At 35.6% G+C, this 23,621-nt stretch overlaps 1 protein-coding gene across 14 annotated transcripts; it reads left to right on the forward strand.

Annotated features, from left to right (window-relative positions):
* The first annotated feature begins 1,050 nt into the window (after positions 1 to 1,050).
* LOC18447155 (exportin-4 protein) lies at positions 1,051 to 21,705 on the forward strand. Of its 14 annotated transcripts, none has more exons than XR_016059458.1 (32): positions 1,051 to 1,352; positions 3,433 to 3,520; positions 5,761 to 5,869; positions 6,280 to 6,378; positions 6,853 to 6,895; positions 7,560 to 7,631; positions 7,871 to 7,966; positions 8,310 to 8,558; positions 8,898 to 9,081; positions 9,893 to 10,004; positions 10,096 to 10,182; positions 10,356 to 10,494; positions 11,562 to 11,652; positions 11,945 to 12,007; positions 12,113 to 12,222; positions 12,623 to 12,727; positions 12,817 to 12,890; positions 14,976 to 15,051; positions 16,722 to 16,958; positions 17,206 to 17,277; positions 17,380 to 17,451; positions 17,593 to 17,657; positions 17,766 to 17,868; positions 18,018 to 18,149; positions 18,296 to 18,439; positions 18,817 to 18,901; positions 19,011 to 19,064; positions 19,493 to 19,570; positions 19,699 to 19,812; positions 19,966 to 20,162; positions 20,237 to 20,306; positions 21,090 to 21,705. XR_016059458.1 is itself a non-coding variant. In XM_088872269.1 (32 exons), exons 1-32 carry the CDS (start codon positions 1,266 to 1,268, stop codon positions 21,135 to 21,137), a joined length of 3,378 nt encoding a protein of 1,125 aa, XP_088728395.1. In that variant the 5' UTR covers positions 1,051 to 1,265; the 3' UTR covers positions 21,138 to 21,705. The 14 variants fall into 14 exon arrangements, 5 of the variants coding, with proteins under 5 accessions (XP_088728395.1, XP_020531042.2, XP_020531043.2 ...); XR_016059457.1 differs by having other exon boundaries at positions 21,164 to 21,705; XR_016059460.1 differs by having other exon boundaries at positions 18,023 to 18,149; positions 18,794 to 18,901.
* The last annotated feature ends 1,916 nt before the right edge of the window (positions 21,706 to 23,621 follow it).

A 23,621-nucleotide genomic window follows, 5' to 3' on the forward strand; every position in this document is an offset into this window, starting at 1 on the left:
ACTCTCATCCATAATGTTTTCGGTTTGAAAAAGTATATAATGAGACTATTTACCTTTGGTACAAGATGATCACAATTAATCTTTACTATTGGATATAAAATTCAATAGCTCCAATTAGTCCAGCTCAAAGTTAAAAAAAAAAATTCTTGAAGTTTGTAACACATCCAAGCTATCAAATTTCACATCAAATATCTTAAGTATTATGACATTATTGTATCAAATGTTAATGGTCTCATTATATATAACCCCTTTTTTTTTTCCACTACATTGTAACGTACGATTATTTTTTTTAGAAAATGTATCACAATTTAACACTTTGCTTATAAGAAAGAATTATAGAAGGTTGATGCCTTAAATTATAGAATTAAGGTGCACATCAAAAATACATTGACAAATGCTATTTTGAGGTTGTGAAGCCATCTAATTGCTCATCTTGACATTGTGATTTATGGACATAGAAAAGTTTTAAAGATTTTTAAGTTCCAAAAAATCATATAATAAATTATTTGGACTGTTTATACTCGAGATTTTTTTGTAGATCTGTTTGATTTGAACTAGTTTTGGAGTTTAAAATTTTTTAACTAGAGATAAAAATAGATTCTCCATCCATCTTAAGAATTTTCGATACAAAAAATACATTTAATGACAAAATTTGAAGGTGCGCTTACTTTTGATCGTTTAAAGTTGTAAGTTTATACATACCACCCCCTTTCTTATATATTTTGATTTAATTTCAAAACGTACCTTATTCATCCAAGAAAATTTTAAATATAATCATATAAAAACAAATAGTTTAGAGATAAAAAATATTTAAATTTAAATAATATTTTGTATAAAATTTTAATTTTTTATATTATTTTACTTTACCCCTCATCTTTTTATCTCCCATCTTTAAAAAAAACCTTTAAAGATTTCACCTTACCCTTTATCTGCGATCTCCCTCTTTCATTACAGGTTTTATCAGCCGTTTGAAAGAAAAACGGAAGGCGCATAACATGAAATAATGGGAAGAATTAGGGTTTTATACGAAAGTTTCCCTTAAATTCTATTGGAGGTGATAAGTTTATCTTGTGACACCTACTGCAGGATGGGGTTTTATCCGCGGGAGTAACAGATGAGGTGCTCCCGCCGGAGCAGGTGAGATGTAATTCAGCCTCTTAATACTGCAGAATTGTATCAAACACCGACGAAAGCGATCAAAGCCCCTCTCCCTTCTTCTTGCCACGCTCTCTCTCCATCCACTGGTGAAGAAGTAGCAGAAGAAGATGCAGAGCTATGCCCTTGAATCCCCAGACCTCTCTCAGGTCCAATCCGCCATGGCCGTTGTAGAACAAGCCTGCAACTCCATTCAGGTAACCGTGTTGCATCTCTTTACTACTTTGTTTCCCTTAAATTTCACTATCTTGCATGCTTGTGATCAATGAGTTATTTTTTTTTCTTTTTATGATTTGTTTAGAGTTCTGTTTTGTATTGCCAGAGAATTTCAATGGAGGACTGGTGCTATAACTTTTGTTTCTTTAGTGAGATTTGCCAGTAGATATGGTGTTTTTTATATGCTGAATGAGAAGGAAATTTAAATTGAATTCTAAGTTTTGCATTCTAGTTTGTTGAAATAATATCTTCACTTCTCTTTTATAAATGTTGCGCAGTACTGTTTTCAGTCGATTTCTCCGAATTTGATTGTTTAGAAATATTTTTGTTCACTTTGATGACTACTCAGAGTAGAAGGTTTACATATTGGGATTTGGATTTGAATTCCTTTTAGATGATATTGTTGTTGTAATGATTGTTCCGTTATGAACTTTTTTCTTAAAAAAAGAAAAAAAATTGTTCTTGCCTTGCATTATGATGTTTTGGATTTTTGTCCATGTTTAATGAAGATGGCTAAATCTGATGAGATGAAAGATGGACCTATGCCATGTTTTAACATGCTTTTACACAGTGGCTAGAAAGAATTCTTATCGCAATGACCTAGATGCCTCATCGATATAAAGTTTTTACTTTATGTTTGTGTACGTTGTGGGTCTGGTTGTATCTTGATATCTTAAATGTGGTTTGTGCAATTTTTTTTTATCAATATTCTGATTGCCATTGAGTCATTATATTACATGTTCTCTGCGTAGTGTTGAATGTGGCGTGGTATATGGATTCTACACTGAGCATTGGCCGTAGTTAGAGAAATACTCATATCCATCTTATTGTCTTTAACCTCACAATCTATTATATTTTATATATTTTTGAGTGCTCATCATGTTCGTGAAAATGTTTCAGTGGTTTAAAATATAGTTTTTTTTGGATTGGAGTAGCACAAGAAATGGTCTGCCTTTTCCAATCTGAAGACGTTTGCAATAAAAGCCCATTGGCAAATGTGGCATTTGTGGTTTCAGATTTGCGAAGTTTAGCATCTCTTGGTGTCGACTTTGGCACTTTTCTAGCAGTCAAAACATGCTTCCTCGTGCAATTTGCCAAAAGCATGGATTTTTTATGAAACTGAAAGTTGGATTTTCGGCTTTAAAAAGAAATAAATTACTTGTTGGTTTGTGCCGTTTTTTTTTTTTAAAATGAAAAAGGTTAACTTCTTGTTGGGTTGTTCTCAACTTAAGGAAGTAAGGAATTTTGTGGTTATAAATGTCTGCTTTCCATGCATAATGTCTCTATGGTTGTGCTTCTCACACTAGCTTTCTGATCAGCAAAAAAGGTAACTAGATTAAAGAAATGATATTGATTTTTTCCTGCAAACCTACCGACAAGAATTCCAATTAATACGTTTGGTGCAATCTATTTTTATTAACTATTTTAATTTTCTAAACTGTTAGTTTTATCATTGTAAAAACATTAGCTTTTAACCCTTTGTTCATATGCTTGAAAAGGTTCAAGGTTGTTGATTGATTATTTTAGTAGACACAACACTTGTTGATTCCCTTAAGTATTGTATGTTTAGTTATCCTGGAAAATATTTTATGAATTGCTTAGGTATTGTATGAATCTCGTGAGATATCCAGAGTGCTATTGTTTGATACGTATGGAGTATCCTGGTTAATCATTGCAACTTCGGAGTCAAGTACCTTAGACCAGTGGCAAGAGTGTCATACTCGGAAGCATGGGACTTTCTGAGACAAATGGGTCCTTGGGAATTATTCTTGTATAACTTAGCTGCCTCTGGGCCTCTAGCTGAAATTGGCGCTTGTATTCAGGATTTCCTTTTGTGACAGAGGGACTAAATTACCATTATACATCTTGTTTTTCTGTGCTCTTTAGGAATTATAACAAAGAAATGAGTTCAGCGTTCATTTTTTTACTTGTGAGAAATTACATATTTCATTTGTATAGTAGACAAGTCAAAGTTTTATTGAAGGCCTTGTAATTATTTTATCTAATGTTATTTGCTAGTAGATATGTTGATCTTGTTTATGTATATTTTCAATTGAGCAGATGCATATGAATCCAGCTGAGGCAGAAGCTACGATCTTAGCTTTTCGTCAATCTTCTCGGCCATACCAGACTTGTCGATACATTCTTGGTATGTTAGTGTGCAAATTGTAATAATTGTGTATTGTTATATATTTATCAGAAAGAAAAGGGAGATTGATCAAACCGTCATCAAGAGATGCACTATTTGACATTGCGTCAATTGTGTTTTCCTAATTTCTAAACGCCCCTTAAAGGAAAATGTTGTAATGGGTCAATAATGTGTTCAAAATGGTTGGAGAGGCAGTGTCCGATTTGCCCCTCCATTAAAAAGGAAGTAGTTTTTAGGAATACCACCTTAGTGAGAAATTGGTATTTTTGAATACGAATATTACACTCTCGACAACCTCTTATTTATTGGTATTTTCAACACCGGAATCTTACTAAGTTATCATGCGAGATTTGGTATTTTGATCTCCAATATCTCACTAAGCCACCTTATGAGACATTGGTATTTTTAAGTACCAATGCCTCATGGATGTTAAATTTTTACAAGATAATTAATGTTTCCAAATGCCAATGTCTCTCTCTAAATGCCCTGTGAGATTTTAGTCTTTTTTTAACATCAATATCCCACCAAATAAGTTACCTTATGAGATATTGGTGTTTTATAACATCATTACCTTACTAAGTCACCTATGAAATTGGTCCTTTTGAATACCAGAATGTTTGTTGACTCGAGCGAGTCAACTCGGACTCGCCTGCACAGCCCATAACATCCCCCAATTAAAGGGGTATTTTTAATTTATTATAATCTTATAATTGATTTAGAATTGATTTAATCGCTTACTAAATCAATATGATTAGATTATAATTGAGTTAATCACTTACTAAATCATTATGATTAGATTATAATGGATTTAGAATTGATTTAATCACTTACTAAATCATTATGATTGATTTATATTTAACTTTGTATATGCCTTTTATGTTTTAATTTTTATTATTTTTCTCATCTGAAAAAATAATCCAAAGTAATCTTTAACTAGTTTTCTATATTTCTATTTTTCAACACGGACTCAGTCAAGTCGACTTGGACCCTCGCGAGCCACTAGGCTTGCCCAGTGCTCAAGTTCTACAGAGGAGCCTCTTTATCTTACATTGTTGAATAGCTAATATTTTGAGGTGTTTGTTGTTGATGATATCAAATATTGGGTGTTAAAAAATACCACTATCTCACATAGGTGGGTTTTTTCTAGACCACTTTTGCTTTTGATGGAGGGGCAATAGGTTGGAAATTGTTCCTGCATTAATTTATGATGTGTACCTTGATGGGCTTTTCTAAAGTAGGACCAAAAGAATGAATGGAATGGAATCTCTCCCCCCACGGAAAAAGAAAAAATAAAAAAAATGAAAAAAACCCTAACCCCCAACAAAAAAAAGAAGAAAAAGAAGGAGCAAAAGAAAAGAAAAGAAAAGAAAAGAAAAGTGTATGTTCATTTACTCTGCCTAAAGGAACCCTAGTGAAATTACATCACTCAATATCTCAAACTTTTATACATCTAGATGATCACTTCAATCAAGTAAAAAAATCTGTTATACACTTGCATTGATGGATTTATTGTTTTAGAAAACTCAATCCAATAGCATTCATAACTTTATGCATGGTTAAATATTCAGTAAGCATGTAAATAGCTGAATAAGTTAACTATGCATTATAAAATTTTGTTTTCATGCATAATCTACTTGATGCTAGTACTGGTGTCCATCATCTCTTAGAATAAACACTCAATCTATTACATCTATAATAAACCTACTAGTGTTTGGATCATTTGGAATAACCACTCAATCTATGACATCTATGACAGACCTACTAGTGCTGCAATTTGGGTCATATTCTCTCATTGTTGTTTACATGGTTGTCCTGTCTCTCCAACTCCTCATCACCCTCCCTCCCTCGGTCCTTATTTGTTTAATTGATGCCTAATTTGGTCTTTGGCCTCTCTTTAATCCAGTCTTTTGTGGCATCTTATATCATGTTATCATCTTGACTTATGAAACCTAAGGTTCATGCTTTCCATGCTTTTGGCTTGCCTCAACCCGAGTCTCCCTAGTTGCAGAGGAACTGGAAGGTTGCTTGCTCCAGTACTTTTGGTTATCTAGTTGGACTAAAACCTTGTCCTCTTCCTTCTCGAAGTTAACCCCGTGGTGTATGCTGTTGTCAACTGTAAAAACCATATATTTCTTGTAGCATACACACCATTGTTCTCTTAGAAGTTAGAATGCAAATATTGCTTGTGGTTAGTCCTACTACATTATGGACTAGTGATTGTGGTCAAACATGTTGAACAGAGAATTCTCATCTAGCAAATGCAAGGTTTCAGGCTGCTGCTACAATTCAAGATGCAGCAGTAAGGGAATGGGGGTTTCTTCCAGATGAGGAGAAGCAGAGCTTGATAAGGTACCAATGCACAAAATTCACATCTATCTTTGTGCCATTAATTCTGTGCAATGTGACATGCTTCATATATTCTTAATGGAAGAATTAATATCCAATTTTTTCAGATATATTCTGAAAGTCACATCAATTTTTTTACTATAAATTCTGTGCAGTGTGACATGCTTCATAGTATTCTTGATGGAGGATTAATGTCCAATTTTTTCAGATATATTCTGAAAGATACATCAATTTTTTTGCCATAAATTCTGTGCGGTACAACATGCTTCATAGTTTTCTTAATGGACGATTAATGTCCAATGTTCTCAGATGTATCTGATTTGACACTTCTGTACCTGTCTAATGCTGTCTTATGCAGTTTTAATGAAATTTTCCATCTAATTGAAAGTGACTGCACCTTTTCTGTATTACAGTTTTTGCTTATCCTTTGTTATGGAACATGCACATGCATCTGAAGCGTATGTTCAAACAAAGCTTTCCGCTGTTGGAGCACTGTTGATGAAGAGAGGCTGGTAGCTTCTCTCTCTCTCTCTCTCCCTCTCTCTCTCTATACTTGTGGTCTTGTGTAGAATCTGTAGTAGAAAAATCTATCACAGAGGTGACATCTTTCTTTCTTTTGAAATTGTATTCATTAATCAAAATTGTTTTTGCACATATGGTTGTCCTATAGAAAATCAGGCTTTTAAATAAAAGACAGATCTGAGTTGACACTCATCATCTTCATGTCGATTTTTACATCACGATGTTCAACAAAACTGCCCAAGTAATGTCCTTGTTTTGCTTCTTTTCATCTTTTTTCATTGCTTTCTATAATACAAAGTTATTCTGCTGGTAAGCTTTGTGAGTTTTATATGCAAACCTCACTTTTTTATTATCTTGTATAAGCAGATAGTTTATGATATTTAGTGGATATCTAAGTATTTCTCTTCTCAAAAATATCATTCTTGTTATTGTATGCAGACTAAAGATGTGTGTTCTTTATGCAGGCTAGAATCAACTGCTGCTGAGAAGGATGCGTTTTTCATTCAGGTACCTAACAATGTTTGCTTGTGATCATACAAAAGGAATTTTCTTATTGGCTAACTTCAAATCTTAGCACAAATAAATCCTGTACTGTTGCTCCATCAGAAAGATCGGAGTTGTGAGGATCAGACCATATGTTGAGTTCTGATGAAAATGGTCCAACTGGTTGTCCAACGTTTTCATGAAAAGAATCAAACAAAATTTCCAAGAATGCCTGTAAAGAATAGGCCTAAGAATGTTGCTTTTAGCATCATCAGGATTATAGTCATGAAAATTAGTATTTGATATCTTTGCATTTGGATGGGGCATACCTCATTCTAAATATGATATGCGTAAAAACTAACATATGCCTAATCCTAGAAAATCTGGTTTTCATTTGATAGAATAATAACTTCAAAGTAGTTTAGTCACAGACTTACCCACTCTTACAAAGGATAAATTTACTGAATTTGGAATGTCCTCTGTAAATAATTTCACTTGGTTCAGACTAGTTGCTTTTATATTTTGTATTTTATATTCATGTAGCCGACCCCAAATAATTGGGATAAGGCTTGGATGATGATGATAATATTTGACATTTAGGAAACATGCATCGAGAATTACAAACAAGTTAGTTCTAATGATTGCATTAGTTGTCTGCCATTCCCCAGTTAATCACTCACAACTGCAGGTGAGGCAATCTGTTGTTGGTGCTCATGGTAGACATGCCCAATTTGTGGGGATCAACTTCCTGGAATCACTGGTATCTCTTATCTTTGTTTCATAGATATTCACTATGTTGTACTGTGCAATATATTATTATTATTATTTTTTGGGCAGAATCAGCAGGGAAGTGGTCTCCTATGCTTGGTAGGAGGGGAACTCAAGGCATCATGTTGTGGCACCCACCACTATGACCACCTATGCCTTGAGTCAATTCCTAATACAATCATACCCACCATGGGGATCAGAATTTTCTTAGGTGATAACGTTATATTTCAGGTTTCAGAATTTTCACCCTCTACTGCTACTGGCATGGGCCTTCCTGTGGAATTTCATGAGAAATGCCGGGCATCATTAGAAACAAAACATTTGAAGGTTTGTACTGTTACAATGGTATTGGTTATATGCTGGATCACACTTTACAAGGGGACTCAAAACCTTCTTTATTTATAAAGAGATTTTATATTATAATCCAGTGGATCATGAGAAGAACCATAGTCCATTGATCATCTGTCCATTAAAATGATGGATACTTATGGAGAGACAATAGGTGGGCCCCACTCTCTCTCCATCACCATCTATATCAAAATAAAATCACATCTATGCTAACGGATGGTGATGACCATATGCAATATGTTTCTGTTTGGATTATAACATACCTTCCCATTTACAAAACATAAAACTTGTTATATAAAATGTTGTTTTTCCCATATACCAGGATTTCTATTGTTGGGCACAAGACGCTGTGCTGAGTGTTGCCAATGAAATTGGATATTGTGATTCAACTGGGCCTGAAGTTAAAGTTTGTGCTGCAGCCATGCGTCTTATGTCTCAAATATTGAATTGGGAATTTAAGAAGACAATTACTGCTGATGTGGGAGGTGTGAAGAATAGAAGAGATGCTTCTTTTTCTGGCTTTGGGCATGAAGCAGCTTTGTTTAAGAAATCTGAGCTGGTCCTTGTACAGGTAAATGCTTGTTGAATACCATACTCAAACGGACTAGTACTCCATAGGGACATCCACCGTCCATTCCAATGATGAACAGAATGATTAACTTTATCGAGGTGAATGTTCCTGTGGGCCCCTCTATTGTTAGTCTTCACTATTCATTGGAGGGAGCAGGCATTGGATGCCACTTGGAATAAGGTATACCATACTCTATTGGACTATAGTATTGATGAGGTATACGATACCCATGGATTATAGTATTTTACGCCGATGCTTGTAGGCACTTTGAATCTTATTTTGTTGCTTTCTCTTTGTATCCACGGGGTGTTCTTTTCTCTCTTCCTATGCTGCTTATAGCCAGGGCCTGCATGGCGTGATGTCTTGCTCTCACATGGTCGTATTGGTTGGGTTTTGGAGCTGTATAGGACAATTGGCCAGAAGTCATCATCTGACCGAAGTTGGATTGATTCTCCTCTCGCCGTTTCAGCTCGACAACTGATTGTACAGTTCTGCTCATTGACTGGGACCATATTTCCTTCAGGTATCATGTTTGTCACTTGCATGTGCCCTCTTCATTCCCTAATTGATTTCTTTTGTATGGTGGAATTTTTGCTCATGAAGTATTGTACTTCTGATATTACCAAGTTAATGTTACGTAAGGGCTAGAACCTCAAAAAGTTTATCCAGTATTGTGGAGTTCAGCATAAGTGTTAGCCTTGCTATATTGACACCGTATCTAATGGTGCTGTTGATGCAAGCTCCTGGTTTTGGTTTTTCACCAAATGGCTCCGTCATCAATATCTGATCATATAGACCCAAAAATTATTCAGAACTAAGTCTGAACCATGACAAGCGAACTGATTTAATTGTAGACTTGGCCTGCTTCATTGATAACAAAATACTTACTGGAGTACTGTGAATCAGCCTTCAATCTATCCTGCTAGAAGCTTCTGGACTTTTGCTTATTGTTTTTGTTTCTGTAGTTGTACCCCCACATCATTCATGATTTCTTTGGGTTCCAAGTATACTGTAACTTTTGAAAGCTTGATGCCATCATATTTTCATTTGTTAAATTCTTCTTTATATTTTGTACTTTGGCTCAGTTGTCTCTCTGTTTCCTTGTGCACTTTCCATGTCCATCATCTGTACAATATCAAAGTTCATTTTCGTTTTTGGAACTGTGCATTGGAGAATATGGTGCATGATTTGTAGCATAAATGATCACATATCGATAGCCTTTTCATCTATTGCTATCGATAATGCCGGTTATATACTAATTATAAAATAATAAAGTTCCCATTTGGGAATTATGAGTTTAGTATATCTTACCATTTTTACTTAAAAAATTGTAGATGATGGGCAGATGCAAGAGCAGCATATGTTGTTACTACTTGCGGGAATCATTCAGTGGATCGATCCACCTGACACTATTTTGAATGCTATCACATATGGAAAAAGTGAAAGGTCATCTTTGTAAATAAGTTTTTGCCTTATAGGTCTTTCTCCCACTTATTTTCAATTAATGGGTTCTCTTGGTTTCTTTTATTCGATTCAGTGAGATGCTCGATGGTTGTCGTGGATTACTTGCCATGGCCAGTCTAACAACACCTTCATTGTTTGATAGGCTTCTAAAGTCTTTAAGGTTAGTGGGTTTTTGTATTTGTTTATTTCTATTTTGTTATTTTATGTGAATCTTCTTTTATAACATTGTATGCCATATTTTAGTCGAGCCAGATCACGGCATAACATCTTGTATGATATTCTGGGTTATAAACCTTTGTTTTCTCCTGAAGTGAACTGTTATTGCTATTGCAGGCCTTTTGGCACTCTAAGTCTGTTATCTTTATTGACTTGTGAAGTCATGAAGGCACATGCTGCTAACAAAGACGAGGAGGAAACATGGGCTTCAGAAGCTATTAATATCTTATTGGATACGTGGAATGTCCTACTACAGGTATTGGAACATTAGGGCCAGCAGCAATGGGGTTACAAGAGAGGGTTTTAAAGAAAGAGGATACCGAAAAGATTCCTTAGGGGGATGGCTCCCATATGATCTTGTCTTCATCGGAGATAGGAAGGGGAAGGGGAAGGAAGACTTGGTGTAGGATTTATGCCAAAGCATTACCGATTGGTGTCATTGATTTATAATTTATGGGCAGATTATCTATTTAACAATGTAGTGATAAGCTTAGCACACATTGGTGGACCAGTATACTGGGACTCGCCTGAGTCCGAGACTTGGGCAATTAACTCCGAGTTACACAGAGTTGTGTGTACAACTCGGGGTACACGAAAAAAATAAAAACATCCTGAAGGGAGGCAACTGGGCTCTCTCTCTCTCTGCTTGGGCCAGATCAAGCCCGACTTCATCTCTCTCTCTCTCTTTCTCTGTAGATGGGGGCCAGATCCAGTCACTTCTCCATCTCTCTCTCATTTTCAATTCTTCATACTGAAAATGAGCTTCTGGTAAGATCCACAGAGAGAGAGAGAGAGAGAGAGAGAGAGAGAGAGAGAGGGGGGGACATGAGAGAAGAGGGGCCTGTTCTGGTCCCCAGAGAGAGATAGCAAGAGAAGAGGGGCCCGTTCTGGTCCAGAGAGAGAAAGAGCGAGAGAAGAGGGGCCTGTTCTGGTCCAGAGAGAGAGAGAGAGAGAGAGGGAGAGCTTACCAGAGAGGAATTATTGGCAACATGTCCAACTTCTCTCTCTCCACGTGCCGAACTCCCCTCTCTCTTGGCCACATGACGGAGCCTTGATAGAGAGACAGGAACCTATGGGCATGTGGTTTTCTCTTTTTTCAAATTTTCTTTTTTTTTTCTTTTCATCGTTTTTCATGGTGGGCACTGCTTCGTGCGAGTCAGCTTGGACTTGCCTGAGTAACTTGGCTCAGGCCAGGGCTGAACACCTCGGCCGAGCCGTCCCAGAACACTAGGGGGGATTGTAAATGTAAAAGTAGTTTATTCCATATTTCAAGTCATTTACTTACAGTATAACAGAGTACAATTTTCAACTGTACTGTTTCAGCCAACAGATTTAAGTAAGAGTGCACATTCAGCTGTAGGAGTCCATGAGGCGTTCGCTTTATTCAGCACAATTCTGGAATTTGAGCTTAAAGGTAATTTTTAGATTTTTGAATTTTCTGATTGATGATGTGTCTTGCTAGTATGTCAACTGCAATTTTTTTTATAAATTTTAATGTCATAGGGAAATTTATTGAAAATTACTTAATGGAAAGCACTTAAACTATATGAATGCACATTTGTAATACTTAAACTATATGAATGCACATTTGTAATAAGGTTTCATTGATGGAATGAAGCCCATTTTTCTACATTGTTATATCTCATTATCCTTTGGTTTGGAAAGCTAAATACTGTTGGCATCATTTTGAGTTACTTTTGGTACAGTTGCTGGTGAGTCTGCATATGATGACGGGGACTCATCTGAACAGTTTCAGGCCTTCATTTCAGGTATCAGATTGATGTATATTTATTTAGAGGTTTATGCGCATCTGATTCTTCCTTTTTCTTTTGTTAATTTTTCTTCCATTAGTGATTTTTACTTTTTCCTTGCAGCAAGAGATGAAAGATTAAGCTCCTATGCACTTATTGCTCGTGCAGCAGCTGATAAAAGCATCCCTTTGCTCACAAGGTTATTCAGTGAAAAAGTTTCCTTGCTTTGTCAGGTTATAATTCTTGACTCACTTTCAGATGTTTTTGATTGCTATATCTGTATGGTATGCAGTGTTCTTAATCTCTTTTGTTCTTAATCACGCGTCAAGGAGTGATATGTAACAGTGTCAGTTCCAACAGTTTGTTGGAAGAAATATGCCCAAGCTCTATGGAATGTGGACTGATAAAAGATTATCTATGTTAGTTTGAGAATTATAGGTGTGGGTGCATCTCTTTTGTTCCCTTGCAGATCTGCCTGCTAAACATGGTCCTGCTTTGCATCTTTTTTTGCAGGGAAGTGGAAGAGCTGATATTATTGCATCTTTTTTTGCAGGGAAGTGGAAGAGCTGATATTATTGCATCTTTTTTTGCAGGGAAGTGGAAGAGCTGATATTATTGCATCTTTTTTTGCAGGGAAGTGGCAGAGCTGATCCTATTCGCACCTTAGAAGAACTTTACTGGCTTTTGTTGATATCTGGTCATGTTCTAGCTGATTCAGGCGATGGGGAGACTGCACTTGTAAGTAGCTTTCCCTTGTTTCTTATTTTTAATGATTATTGTAAAGAACTTTGGACGGTTGTTTGATTCCACGACTATGTCGTATGCAGGTACCAGAGGCACTACAAGCTCAATTCCAAGATGTTACCGATCCAGCCCAGCACCCTGTTGTTCTGCTTTCTGGGCAAGTTTACTTGCTTCTACTAAATTGAGTACTTTTGTGATAGTTTAGCTGTAGGAATTAAAGATTTGGACTTAAATTTTGCCGTCTTCAACACCTTAACCAGTTAAGCCCAAGCCCCATCCCCATTAGATTGAGTACTAGTTATGTGTAACCAATTATTGTATGGTGACAAGTGGAAATCCATTGGTGTTGCTGTTAAAATAGGAGCCACTGTAGTAGCTTTGTGCTGTTTTCCCTTTTACTTGTTACTCTTTGACCCTGTCGAGGTAACTTATATGACTTTGTGAATTAAAATATCAATTTCAGGAACCGAATTAGGAACTCCAGAAAAATCACAAGGATGGAGGGGGTATTCGACCATTTCCTCTGCCTTTATGCCCAGAATATAATGTTTGGAAACTGCAAAACCCTTATATTTATTTGCTGAACTGCAAAGCCCTTCTAATGATGAATGCCAATGGCAATTGTCATTCATCTCCAATTGCCCATTTGTTTTCATTCATGGAAGGCCAAGAATCTCAACTCGGGCAGCAACCTCTTCCATTTAAACATAGCTCTTTAGAAAGATCTAACCAATGTTTTTTAGATTCACTTTGCTTTGAAGAGGCCGAAGTCTTTTGCTTTGGCCTCTTAACATGTTCAGTCTGTGAATCGAAATGAAGATGCATTCCACTGAAGAATGAGATAAAAATGTGAAAATATCGGGATCGTGTTATAATGAATTTATCGCGGGCTTTTAGGATATTATTGTGGCAAAAACAATCTTAATATAATATCTGAATTGACATTTAAAATATGAAAGGCTGCTGTACAATTGGATTTAGAAATCAATTAGGATACGAAATTTGAAATTAGGTAAATACTATAACAAAGCAAGCAACTAAAAGAAAGAGCTTTTAGTGAACTTATAAATTGCTTGAAAACATAGCTAATATTAAAGCCAAGTCAGCTTAGGAGAGTAATAAAGATAAGAAAATGAGATTTTGATACTTATTGGTAAGTTTCTCAAAGATTTAAGTTGAAATTTGAAAATTAAAATGTGGGTATTTATTTTGAGGCTTGAGCACACAGCCATATCATAAATATCTGCGCAATCCTCCTTAAAGAATAGTATTTTTTAAATAATTCTGCAAATTACATGTATACAGCAAAAGAAAAGATATTTCTTCAGTCCCTTTCTTGGCAAAACATCTCATTTGTATTTGTTAGTTAATTGTTTATTTTTAAATATTTCCAATGACTCCCCAAACCGGTCAAAGCACCAAATTGCTTATCTTCCTATCTTCCTAAGCAAAGCGAACTGTGCTGTGAAGAGAATTTAAGAACATTGATTTGACCAAGAAGTCTTCCCATCTCCTAATTATACTTTTCAGAGCCAAAGAACTTTTGAAATTACAAGCAAATAGATTAATTTGAAGACCACAATCTCCTTTAGATTTCTCAACCTAGGACCACACCCCATGCCTCTCACAAGATGCATAACCTTGGCCCCCTATTCATATATACCTTTAGCAATCCAAGTGCTAAAGTAATATATGTATCACCCCAGAAGCCTATCCCAGCTCTAAACGTGTTACCCTTGGATACTCCTGGTCCTGGGCAACTATACTATAGCTCATCAAGCTCCTAAAACATCTGATCAAACCTCCTACCTCTCTTCCTTCCCAACCCATGTGCAATGGACATCCCTTTGTCTCTGAAATATCTGTCCAATTGGATGCCAGGCTCTCAGTTTTCTGAATATCACATAATGCCTTCAATCTTAGATTATCAATGTATTGGTTAAGGGTTCCAAAACGTCCAGTGTATTGTTATGTGTTGTTTCATTTAGCGTTATGAGCTATATGTTTAATCTTGCTGGAATTCCTAGTTTTTGCAGGATATTTCAGTCTTAGTTTTTTCTTTCAAAAAGATCCATTGCGATTTCATCTGAACTATAGTATAAGTGCTTGCTGCCGCTATAACATGATTTTGAATTTAAAGAATATTTTTGACAGAATTAATAATCATATCAAACAACCGTTTTTGAAGAGACACGATTGCCTTCGTGGCTCAAGTGAGTGTTGTTTTGTTATTTTTTTGCAGTTCTATAATTAATTTTGCCGAGCAGAGTTTGCATCCTGATACAAGAGCAGCATTTTTCAGCTCACGGCTCATGGAGGTAATTTCTTGAAGCTGTAGGTTCCTTTATTTGAAAACTACTCAGCAGCTGTCTTTCGAATGGTATTTTCTGATCTATGACACATGGATACTTGTATATGCTTAACGTGTCGATGCTGATACTGATGCTGCTATTGCTAGGATATTTGTAAGTATAAAATGATATGAACATAGAAAACTATAATTACTAAGAAAAACATAGAAACCTATGATACCTATGTGCTTGCTTCTTTGACGATTCCCACTCAACCTCCGTGTTCAGCAATCAGAACCGTCTCATCAATGATAACACTCCCTAGATTTGCCCGCCTTTAAAGAAATGAGGTTTCCAAGCCCTGGAGCTGTCCCTACTATTTGATATTTCCCGGCAAACCGGTCCATTTTCGGTGTCATATACATAATTAGCACATTCGTCATAGTTAGCAGTTCTGCATCAAGGTCATCATCACTCGCTCGTGGGTAGTCTACAAAATGACATAAATATAAAAGAACTATAATACAATATGCATAATGATGTGTGCATACATATTACTGTTTTGATGCACACATTTCTGTATAATACAAGCTACAATTCATATTTATGGATGTGTTAGATGGGAGACTCGTATCTGTATCTATACCCTACATTTTCGAAAATGTTGAGTCCTGTCCCCGTTCTTTGCATTAGCATCCATTTCTGTACCGGTATATGAGCATCTTCGTGTCTAATACTTCGCCAATAAAAGAAATGGTTAACTGGTACTTCTAACTAATGCTTAGATTCGAGAAATAGAAGCGGCTGATTTTTTACTTTCAATTGAACATAAGGGTGGGTCTTTGTTGCTTGAAACTAAAGAAAAATTTTACACGTTTCCAATTATTGCATGCTATATGGTTTCTTCAAAGGTTTTTCCAGTTACAGTATTAAGGGGTGGAGTGGTGTATGAAAGAGGAATTATACTGTGATGGTCACATGGTAAGGCTATAAATGATTACAAGGAATATCACATGACACAAATTCCATCTAGTGCCAGCTGTCACCTATATTGCCCATTTGGTTTGTTTGCTGCGGAATGAACTCATTAATCCCTGCTCAGTTATCTTAGTGGCCTGGTTCCCTGGATAGAAGTTTATGTGAGTTTTTGTTTTGATTTAGTCAGTGAGTTGAAGATTTGAACTTATTTGGTATACCTTGGCAAAAACCACAAACCTCCATGTTACTAGATGTCAACCAATTAGGAACCGTAGTAAATTTTGTTTTTTGATTGTAAGAGACTCTTCTCAAAGCAATTGGCAATGGATATTGCACATTAAATAAAAAATAAAGCATTTGCTTGAATCTGGATTATGTTTTACCTTTATGAAGAGGTCCGAAATAATTGTTCTTGTTAACGAAATTCTTTGGCTATTGTTGCCCATAATTTTTTCTAGTGGACCTTTTGAATGAATTGGGATCAATAATTGCAATGAATTATGATATATAGTTGCAGAATCTCAATCTTAAAAAATTCTTTATGATCAAAAAAATTAATTGCAGAATCTCAGGATATAGAGTCAGCTACTTATCCTTGAATTCTGGACGTTTAATGGTTTATCTCTATAGTCTATACTATTCTAGCCTTAGGAGTTTTCTTGTTCTATTCTTCCAATGATCGCAGTATACATTTCTTAAATGCATCTTATTTTTTGCAGGCCTTGATATGGTTTCTTGCAAGATGGGCTGATACATATTTACTTCCGATTGATACTGGCAGAGGGCATAACTGCACTCCAAGCCAGGAAGGGGAGAGGCTAAATGAACCACATCAAGCTAGAAAAGCCCTGCTCTGTTTCTTTGGAGAGAAAAATCAGGGGAAATCTTTACTCGATACAATTGTACGTATTGCTTCGACGACACTTATTTCTTGGCCTGGAGAGAAAATATTGCAGGTATATTTGTGTGTTGCATCGTGGAAGTATTTGAAATTATATGCTTGTGATATTAATGGGACAACTGATAAATGGTCAAGGGCATCATGAGACTGAGACTGGAAGATTTTTTACTTGTGATATGTACTTTGTAAGTCTTATGCTTCTGATATGGAATGTTGGTAGGTGGAGAGCACTTTCGCTACATATTATCTCACCTATTATTCCAATTAAAGATAAGATTCTCACCTTATTATTTCTGTGTTAGGAGCTTACTTGCTTTCAGCTGCTTCCAGCCCTTGTCTGTAGGAAAAACATTTGCATTCACCTTGTTACTTTGGTAAGATGGATCTTCTATGTATGTTATGCTTCGCTTGTTTTGCACATCAAGTGCATGGGTTTACCTTCATGAAAAAATAATAATGTACAATGTTCTACTCAGGAATCGTGGCGTGAGCTGGCGAATGCTTTTGCAAATGAAAGGATATTGTTCTCACTAGCCACTCCTCTTCAAGTAAAAACAACACCTTTACTGTTTTCATATTGAGTTAATGCTTATTGTTTTTTGAATAATTGTTCAAAGTTATTGATTTTCGTTCAGTATTCAGATTTATTATTTAACAAGTATTGGTTTTTATCAATTGCTTCTGCACAGCGTTCCCTTGCAAAGGTGCTTTCACGTTCAGCTTGTGGTATGAGCAACTCAGAGGCATCCAACCAGTGAGTTATCTGTTACTGCAATGACAAATTCTACATTTCCATAATCTGTATTTCTTGGTGTTGTTGCATTTAATGTGAAGCACCTATTAAAAATTTTTTTCCTTATAGGTATGTGAGGGATCTCATGGGGCCAATGACAGGATTTATAGCTGATATAACTAAGAAGGATGACATTAAATCTGTTGCTCAGCAACCTGATGCTATTTTTATGGTAAAAAAAGACCCACAGTGTGTCTTTTTTTCATGTTATGGTAAAAAAGATAGCCACATTTTTTATTTTTTTTTTGTACCCTTGTGTACAATCATTGCCAAGAGAAGCAAGTGTGATACATGCATCAACTTAACAGAACTTTTCTGTAGGTCAGTTGTCTTTTAGAACGCCTGCGGGGAGCAGCTAGAGCCACAGAACCACGCACCCAAAAGGGCATGTTTGAGATGGGTGTTGCCATAATGAACCCCTTGCTTACCCTATTGGAAATCTACAAGAATCAGGTACTATTTTTATATCTCACTAGTTTCTCTCAATCTTCTCAGTTTGGGATTTTTTTCTGATTTGTTAATTTGTAGAGTTTAGTCTATCATGTGCTTCTGGTGCATGACAACCTGATTTTTCATTAACTTCTGAACTCCTTGTGCAGTCTGCAGTTGTTTACCTGTTGCTTAAATTTGTGGTCGACTGGGTGGATGGGCAAGTCGTATTTTTGGAGGCCAAAGATACTGCAGTCCTTTTTAGATTCTGTGTACAGTTACTTGAAATTTACTCCTCTAATAATATTGGCAGGGTAAGTTAATAGTTGTCTTCCATTTGTATTTATATTCCTCTTTTAGGTACTGAATATGCATGAGCATGACAAAAATTATTTGAGTTGATCTTGAGGTTCTTGATATAAACAATGAACAACTTTACTTCAAAATTTTCTCTTTTATCAATGTAATTCGTCACTTTTTTTAGTCTATGTTCCTTTTTTGACTGTGTTTGTAAGTTTCATTACCTGAAAAATTTGCTCTGAATCATATATGTTTTCTAGAAGATGATTTAATAGATAAACTTCTCCTTTGTTGGCTCTTCTCCTTTGTTCTCTCAACTTCTCATGAGTTCTCACGATTGAAGAATGAATTTCCATTGGTTTCTCTAGATCTCACTAAGCCTCTCAAGCAGCTTGCTGAACGAGGCAAAGACTGAGAAGTACAAGGATTTGCGGGCCCTTCTTCAGCTTCTCACAAACCTTTGCTCGAAAGATTTGGTAATTTTTTATGAATAAAATGAAATTTCCACTTTGAAGATTGCTGAAGTATGTTTAGAAAATGAACATATTGTATTCTCATGGCAGCGCGTTGTTCTTCCAAATGCAGGTCGATTTCTCTCCTGACTTGGGTAATGGAGCTGAGAACCCCGATGTTGCACAGGTAACCACAGCCTTTGGGATGTGATTCTCTCTCTAGACCGCTATAACTTAAGGGAAAATATACCGCAATCTATGGTACAATGGGAAGTACATCCATGGGGGTAACTGTCCATGACAAATGATGACAGAAAGAGAGAGGAGGACCCGCCATTATGGTCACATCCTGTTCCTGGTGGCTCCACTCTCTCCTCATTGTCTATTGTTTCAATATTCATTGATTAACACCAAAAAAACAAAGAACGGGGACGGGCACTCATCGTTAGGGTCGTGTCGCATTCTATTAGGTTCCACTCCCTGATATCTCATTTCAATGGACGGTGACAAGTACACCACAAAAAAGGACTGTGATAAGTCGGTAGATTACGATTTGTCCATAGTCTCCTAAATTTTATTTATTTCCAAAAAACTTAAAAGTCCGTTGATGTTCAGGTTGTGTATTTGGGTCTCCACATAATCACCCCCCTCATATCTTTGGAGCTACTGAAATATCCAAAACTGTGTCGTCAGGTAATTTTGCTTTTCTGCTTCCCACAAGTGTAATTCTAGAAAAGTACACAAAGAATTTAGAATTACAGTTAACAATTTAACTTCATATTCGTTAAGAAACAAATAAATGTTACTCCTTCCTTTTACAGTATTTTTCCCTGCTATCACATATGTTGGAAGTCTATCCAGAAAAAGTAGCGAAGCTAACTCCCGAAGCCTTCTCACATATAATTGGAACCCTTGATTTTGCCCTTCACAATCAGGTGTGTCTCTCTTCAACAGGTTTTGATCTTTCCAACAACCAATAACTGTTTTATTGAAGAAGCTGACAAATGTACTATTGCCTGCTTAGTCCTATCTAGTTGTGAGATACTTTCTTTTTTATCAACTAATTTGTGTGGGTACTTGTTGTTCAGGATGTTGAAGTTGTTAATATGAGTTTGTCATCGATAAATGCACTTGCTACTTTCCATTACAAGGAGAGATCTTCAGGAAAAGAAGGCCTAGGCCTGCATGCTGTTGATTATAATGATCCAAGTGGGACACGGCAAGAAGGAATTTTGGGTCGTTTACTAGAGTTGTTACTCCACTTACTGCTCTTTGAAGATTACAGGTGTCTGTCGTCTCTCTCTCTCTCTCTCTCTCTCTCTTTATCTCTCTCACATCATAATGTGTATCTGGTTTCAGCACGGAACTTGTGGCGGCTGCAGCAGATGCTCTTCTTCCATTGATTGTCTGTGATCCGGGCTTATACCAGGTATTGAAATAACCCATGAATATTCCAAAAATTAACTGATCTTGCTATGAACTGACGAACACTACTGTTGCTAAAGAGCCTCTAGCTTGCCATAGTTCAACAAGTACGATTGGCTAAGAATAGCAATGTTTGGAAATTCATCACACTTTTCAGTATTTTGCTATGGAGAGGGGAATATTTCAAAAATATTTTATGCATATTTATTTTCTTTTGAATTGAGCTGAAGTAAACTAATCTAGCTATGAACAACTGATGAATGCACCTGTTTGTAAACCAGCTCAAATTTTCCATAGATCTACAAGTACTATTGGCTGACAATACTAATTTTGGAAATTCAAGCGTAGTTTGGTATTTTGCCATGGAGACTTTGAGTCTTTCCTCTAGGACTACTAGTGCATATTTTCTTTGGAATTGAGCTCAAACTCTCAACTGCAAAGCTTGTCTTTCTATCATAACTTAAATCATCTTGAAGCTTTTGTCTCACGGTTCAATATTTCATACTAAAACCAGTTTCAGTGACAAGGCAAAATCAACATTTTCTCTTTTGAGCAAATTTTTCCCTAAATAATTCTGAGAGAAGTTCCACATTAGCTAAATAGAAATGGCCAATTCATAATTTGGGTTTCAATCTAAGTGGGAATTAAGAGAAAACTATATTTATGTCAGTTTTAGTTGAAATTCAGAACATTAACATATAATAGTTTCTATTCAGGCAAAATTATCCTAAATGCCTAATCTTATTTGACATAAAAAGTTTGGTCAGCTTATTATGATGAAATTCAGGTCTCCTTTCGTCTTGGTCATCTATGGAACATAAAAAGTGATGACTGAACTGAGAAGTTGTGTTATTTTCTCAGAGACTGGGTCATGAACTTTTAGAGAGACAGGAAAACTCTGTTTTCAAGGCGAGGCTAGCCACCGCCCTGCAATCCCTCACAAGCTCGAATCACCTCACTTGGTCTCTTGATCGCATCAATCGCCAGAGATTCAGAAAAAATCTTCATTACTTCTTGGTTGATGTCCGTGGATTCTTGAGGACTATGTGAACCAGCTAAGAACAATCCATTCATGGTGAATGTGATTTGTTTAAAACGTTTGTTTCTTTTATGCTTTTTTCTTCTATTTATTCTTTCAAAGGGTTAGTGATTGCTTGGTTTTCCTTCCCCAAGTAGAAAGTCTTGGTTCAGTTTTCTTCATTGGCATTTATTGTGATGGAAACATTTTGTGGGCTTTCTATCTTCCTCTTTCTCACTTTTTATTGGGTAGGGTGAGAATGGGTGGATGAAGTTTAGGTTAAATTATTTTGCAAAATGAAGGATGGGAATCCCTATTCTTGGATGTAGCATATTTGTGTAGAATTGCATGAGATATAATAAGAATGTAGTCTTGTTCAGTAAAAGGGAAAGTCTTCAAATTGCATTGGTGATATTGGTATAGAATTTCTAGTTTCTACTTTCCTTTTTGAAGCTCGACAAATTCTTGTCAGACTGTTATCGATCCATTGAATTATTCTGGATTTGGTGATTTTAGACATCCACTTGTGTATATAACAGTTTATGACCGACGACTCAGATTAACAACCCAGATTAGAAAGGAAAATATGGAAGACATTAATATATGTTCGACTGCCCATATTAGAGGGGGAAGGAATTGGATGAGTATGGTTGCATGTTAGTTTTTGAATTTTAGTTTCTTGTCCATACTTGTTTTGCATAGAATTTGGTGGGTGTACACTTTATTAAGATGGACCAAAAGATACAATAAAAGCTTTACTAAGATGCGCCAAAAATACATAGACTTGATGGTTTAGATAAAAAGTCAATCAATATGCTCCTAAAACCTTTTAGGAACAATTTGATCAATTTTTTACATTTTTTTGGATGCGATTAATTGAGATGGGTTCATATGTTCCAAATTTCAAGTTGATTGGATGTGTAGAAAAAGTTCTTTGGCCCATTGTTAGTACAAGCAATGACATAGATCGAAGAATATGCAAATGAATGGCCACATGCAATGGTTAGTGCAAGCAATGACATAGATTGAAGAACATGCAAATGGATGGCCAACATTGCATGTGGATTAACGTGCAATATAATCACATATGTACACCTCATCTTTGTGTTCCAAATAATAATAGGAAAGTAATCGCTCAAAAAAGATTGGGCAAATTGTGTACGTCATTCTCAATCCTCTAGATTGGCTCAATGCTATCAAGATCGGATTTATTAGTGAAACGGCAAGGGGTTTAGTTCAGTCAAAATTGTTTGACGGTTAGTCGAAATGTTGGATTGGATTTTCAAATAATAATAAAAAATATGAATAATATTTTAAAAATAGGAGATATGACATTAAAAAAATATCAAATTTTGTTTAACTAGCCTTACGCGTTAAAACCGGTTGGTCTTACTGGCTAAAATCAATTAAAAGAAAAGCTTATATGCGTCCCCTACAACATAAAAGATATATAGTTCCCTTTTCATCCAGTCTTCCAATTTAGATCAAGTGAGCCACTAACCATTTAATCTAAAATTTGACACCTTAGGGTATTTTGGTTTTAATTTTTTTATACAAAATATATGAATATGAAATTTAGTATGTGCCATCACCTCAATGGGGCACACCTTAGTAAAATATTAAAAAAATATTTTTGATAAAATATAATAACCAAAATACCCTTGAAACTTTCAAGGTGTATTTTAGTCATTTTATTTTATTGATAATATTTTTTTATATGTTTTATAGGTGCGAGTTCAAGAGAGGATTGATCGTCTAAAGTTTAGTGTCAAAATGTTTTGTATAAAAAATATTTAAAAATAAAATGGTATAGAGGCATTCATTGTGATTGAAGCCATATAAGCCTTCTATTTAGAATGAACGGTTGGATAGGGATTTCTAACGCTTGGATAGGGATAAGTATAGAAGGTTGGATGGGGGTAAGTATAGAAGTTTTATGTAGAGGAGGCATATAAAGTTTGCCCATCAAGAATCAAATGACATGGGTAGACTATAGAATGTTAAATACCTTATTTCTCAATAAGTATTTTTGATAAAATTTCATTTATTTATTTTAATAATTTTCTTTTAAAAAAGAGGTTTTTATTTTAATTTGGAATTTCGCAAAGTGTACCAGTTGAATATTTCTTTTTACTAAAAGATTTAGAGTTCATAAAAAACCTGTATTCTTTAAACACATATCTACCATTATGTGATTTTGTCTTCTTTCCTTTCTTTTGTTTTCTTAAAATAAATTGATAAGACAAATTGAAAATTTTGGGTCGACAAAACCTCATATGCATTCTTCTTACATAAAGGAAC

This window comes from Amborella trichopoda, chromosome 7 (assembly GCF_054954075.1).
Source record: "Amborella trichopoda isolate Santa Cruz 75 chromosome 7, AtrichopodaSantaCruz75HAP2 v2.0, whole genome shotgun sequence".
NCBI classification, from domain to species: domain Eukaryota; kingdom Viridiplantae; phylum Streptophyta; class Magnoliopsida; order Amborellales; family Amborellaceae; genus Amborella; species Amborella trichopoda.

Coding starts and splice junctions, on each gene's coding strand:
- LOC18447155 (XM_020675383.2), top strand. CDS start 1,266: ATGCAGAGCTATGCCCTTGAATCCCCAGACCTCTCTCAGGTCCAATCC. Junction 12,008..12,112: donor GTTTCAGGCCTTCATTTCAG/GTATCAGATTGA, acceptor TTTTCCTTGCAG/CAAGAGATGAAAGATTAAGC. Junction 20,163..20,236: donor CTGCTCTTTGAAGATTACAG/GTGTCTGTCGTC, acceptor ATCTGGTTTCAG/CACGGAACTTGTGGCGGCTG.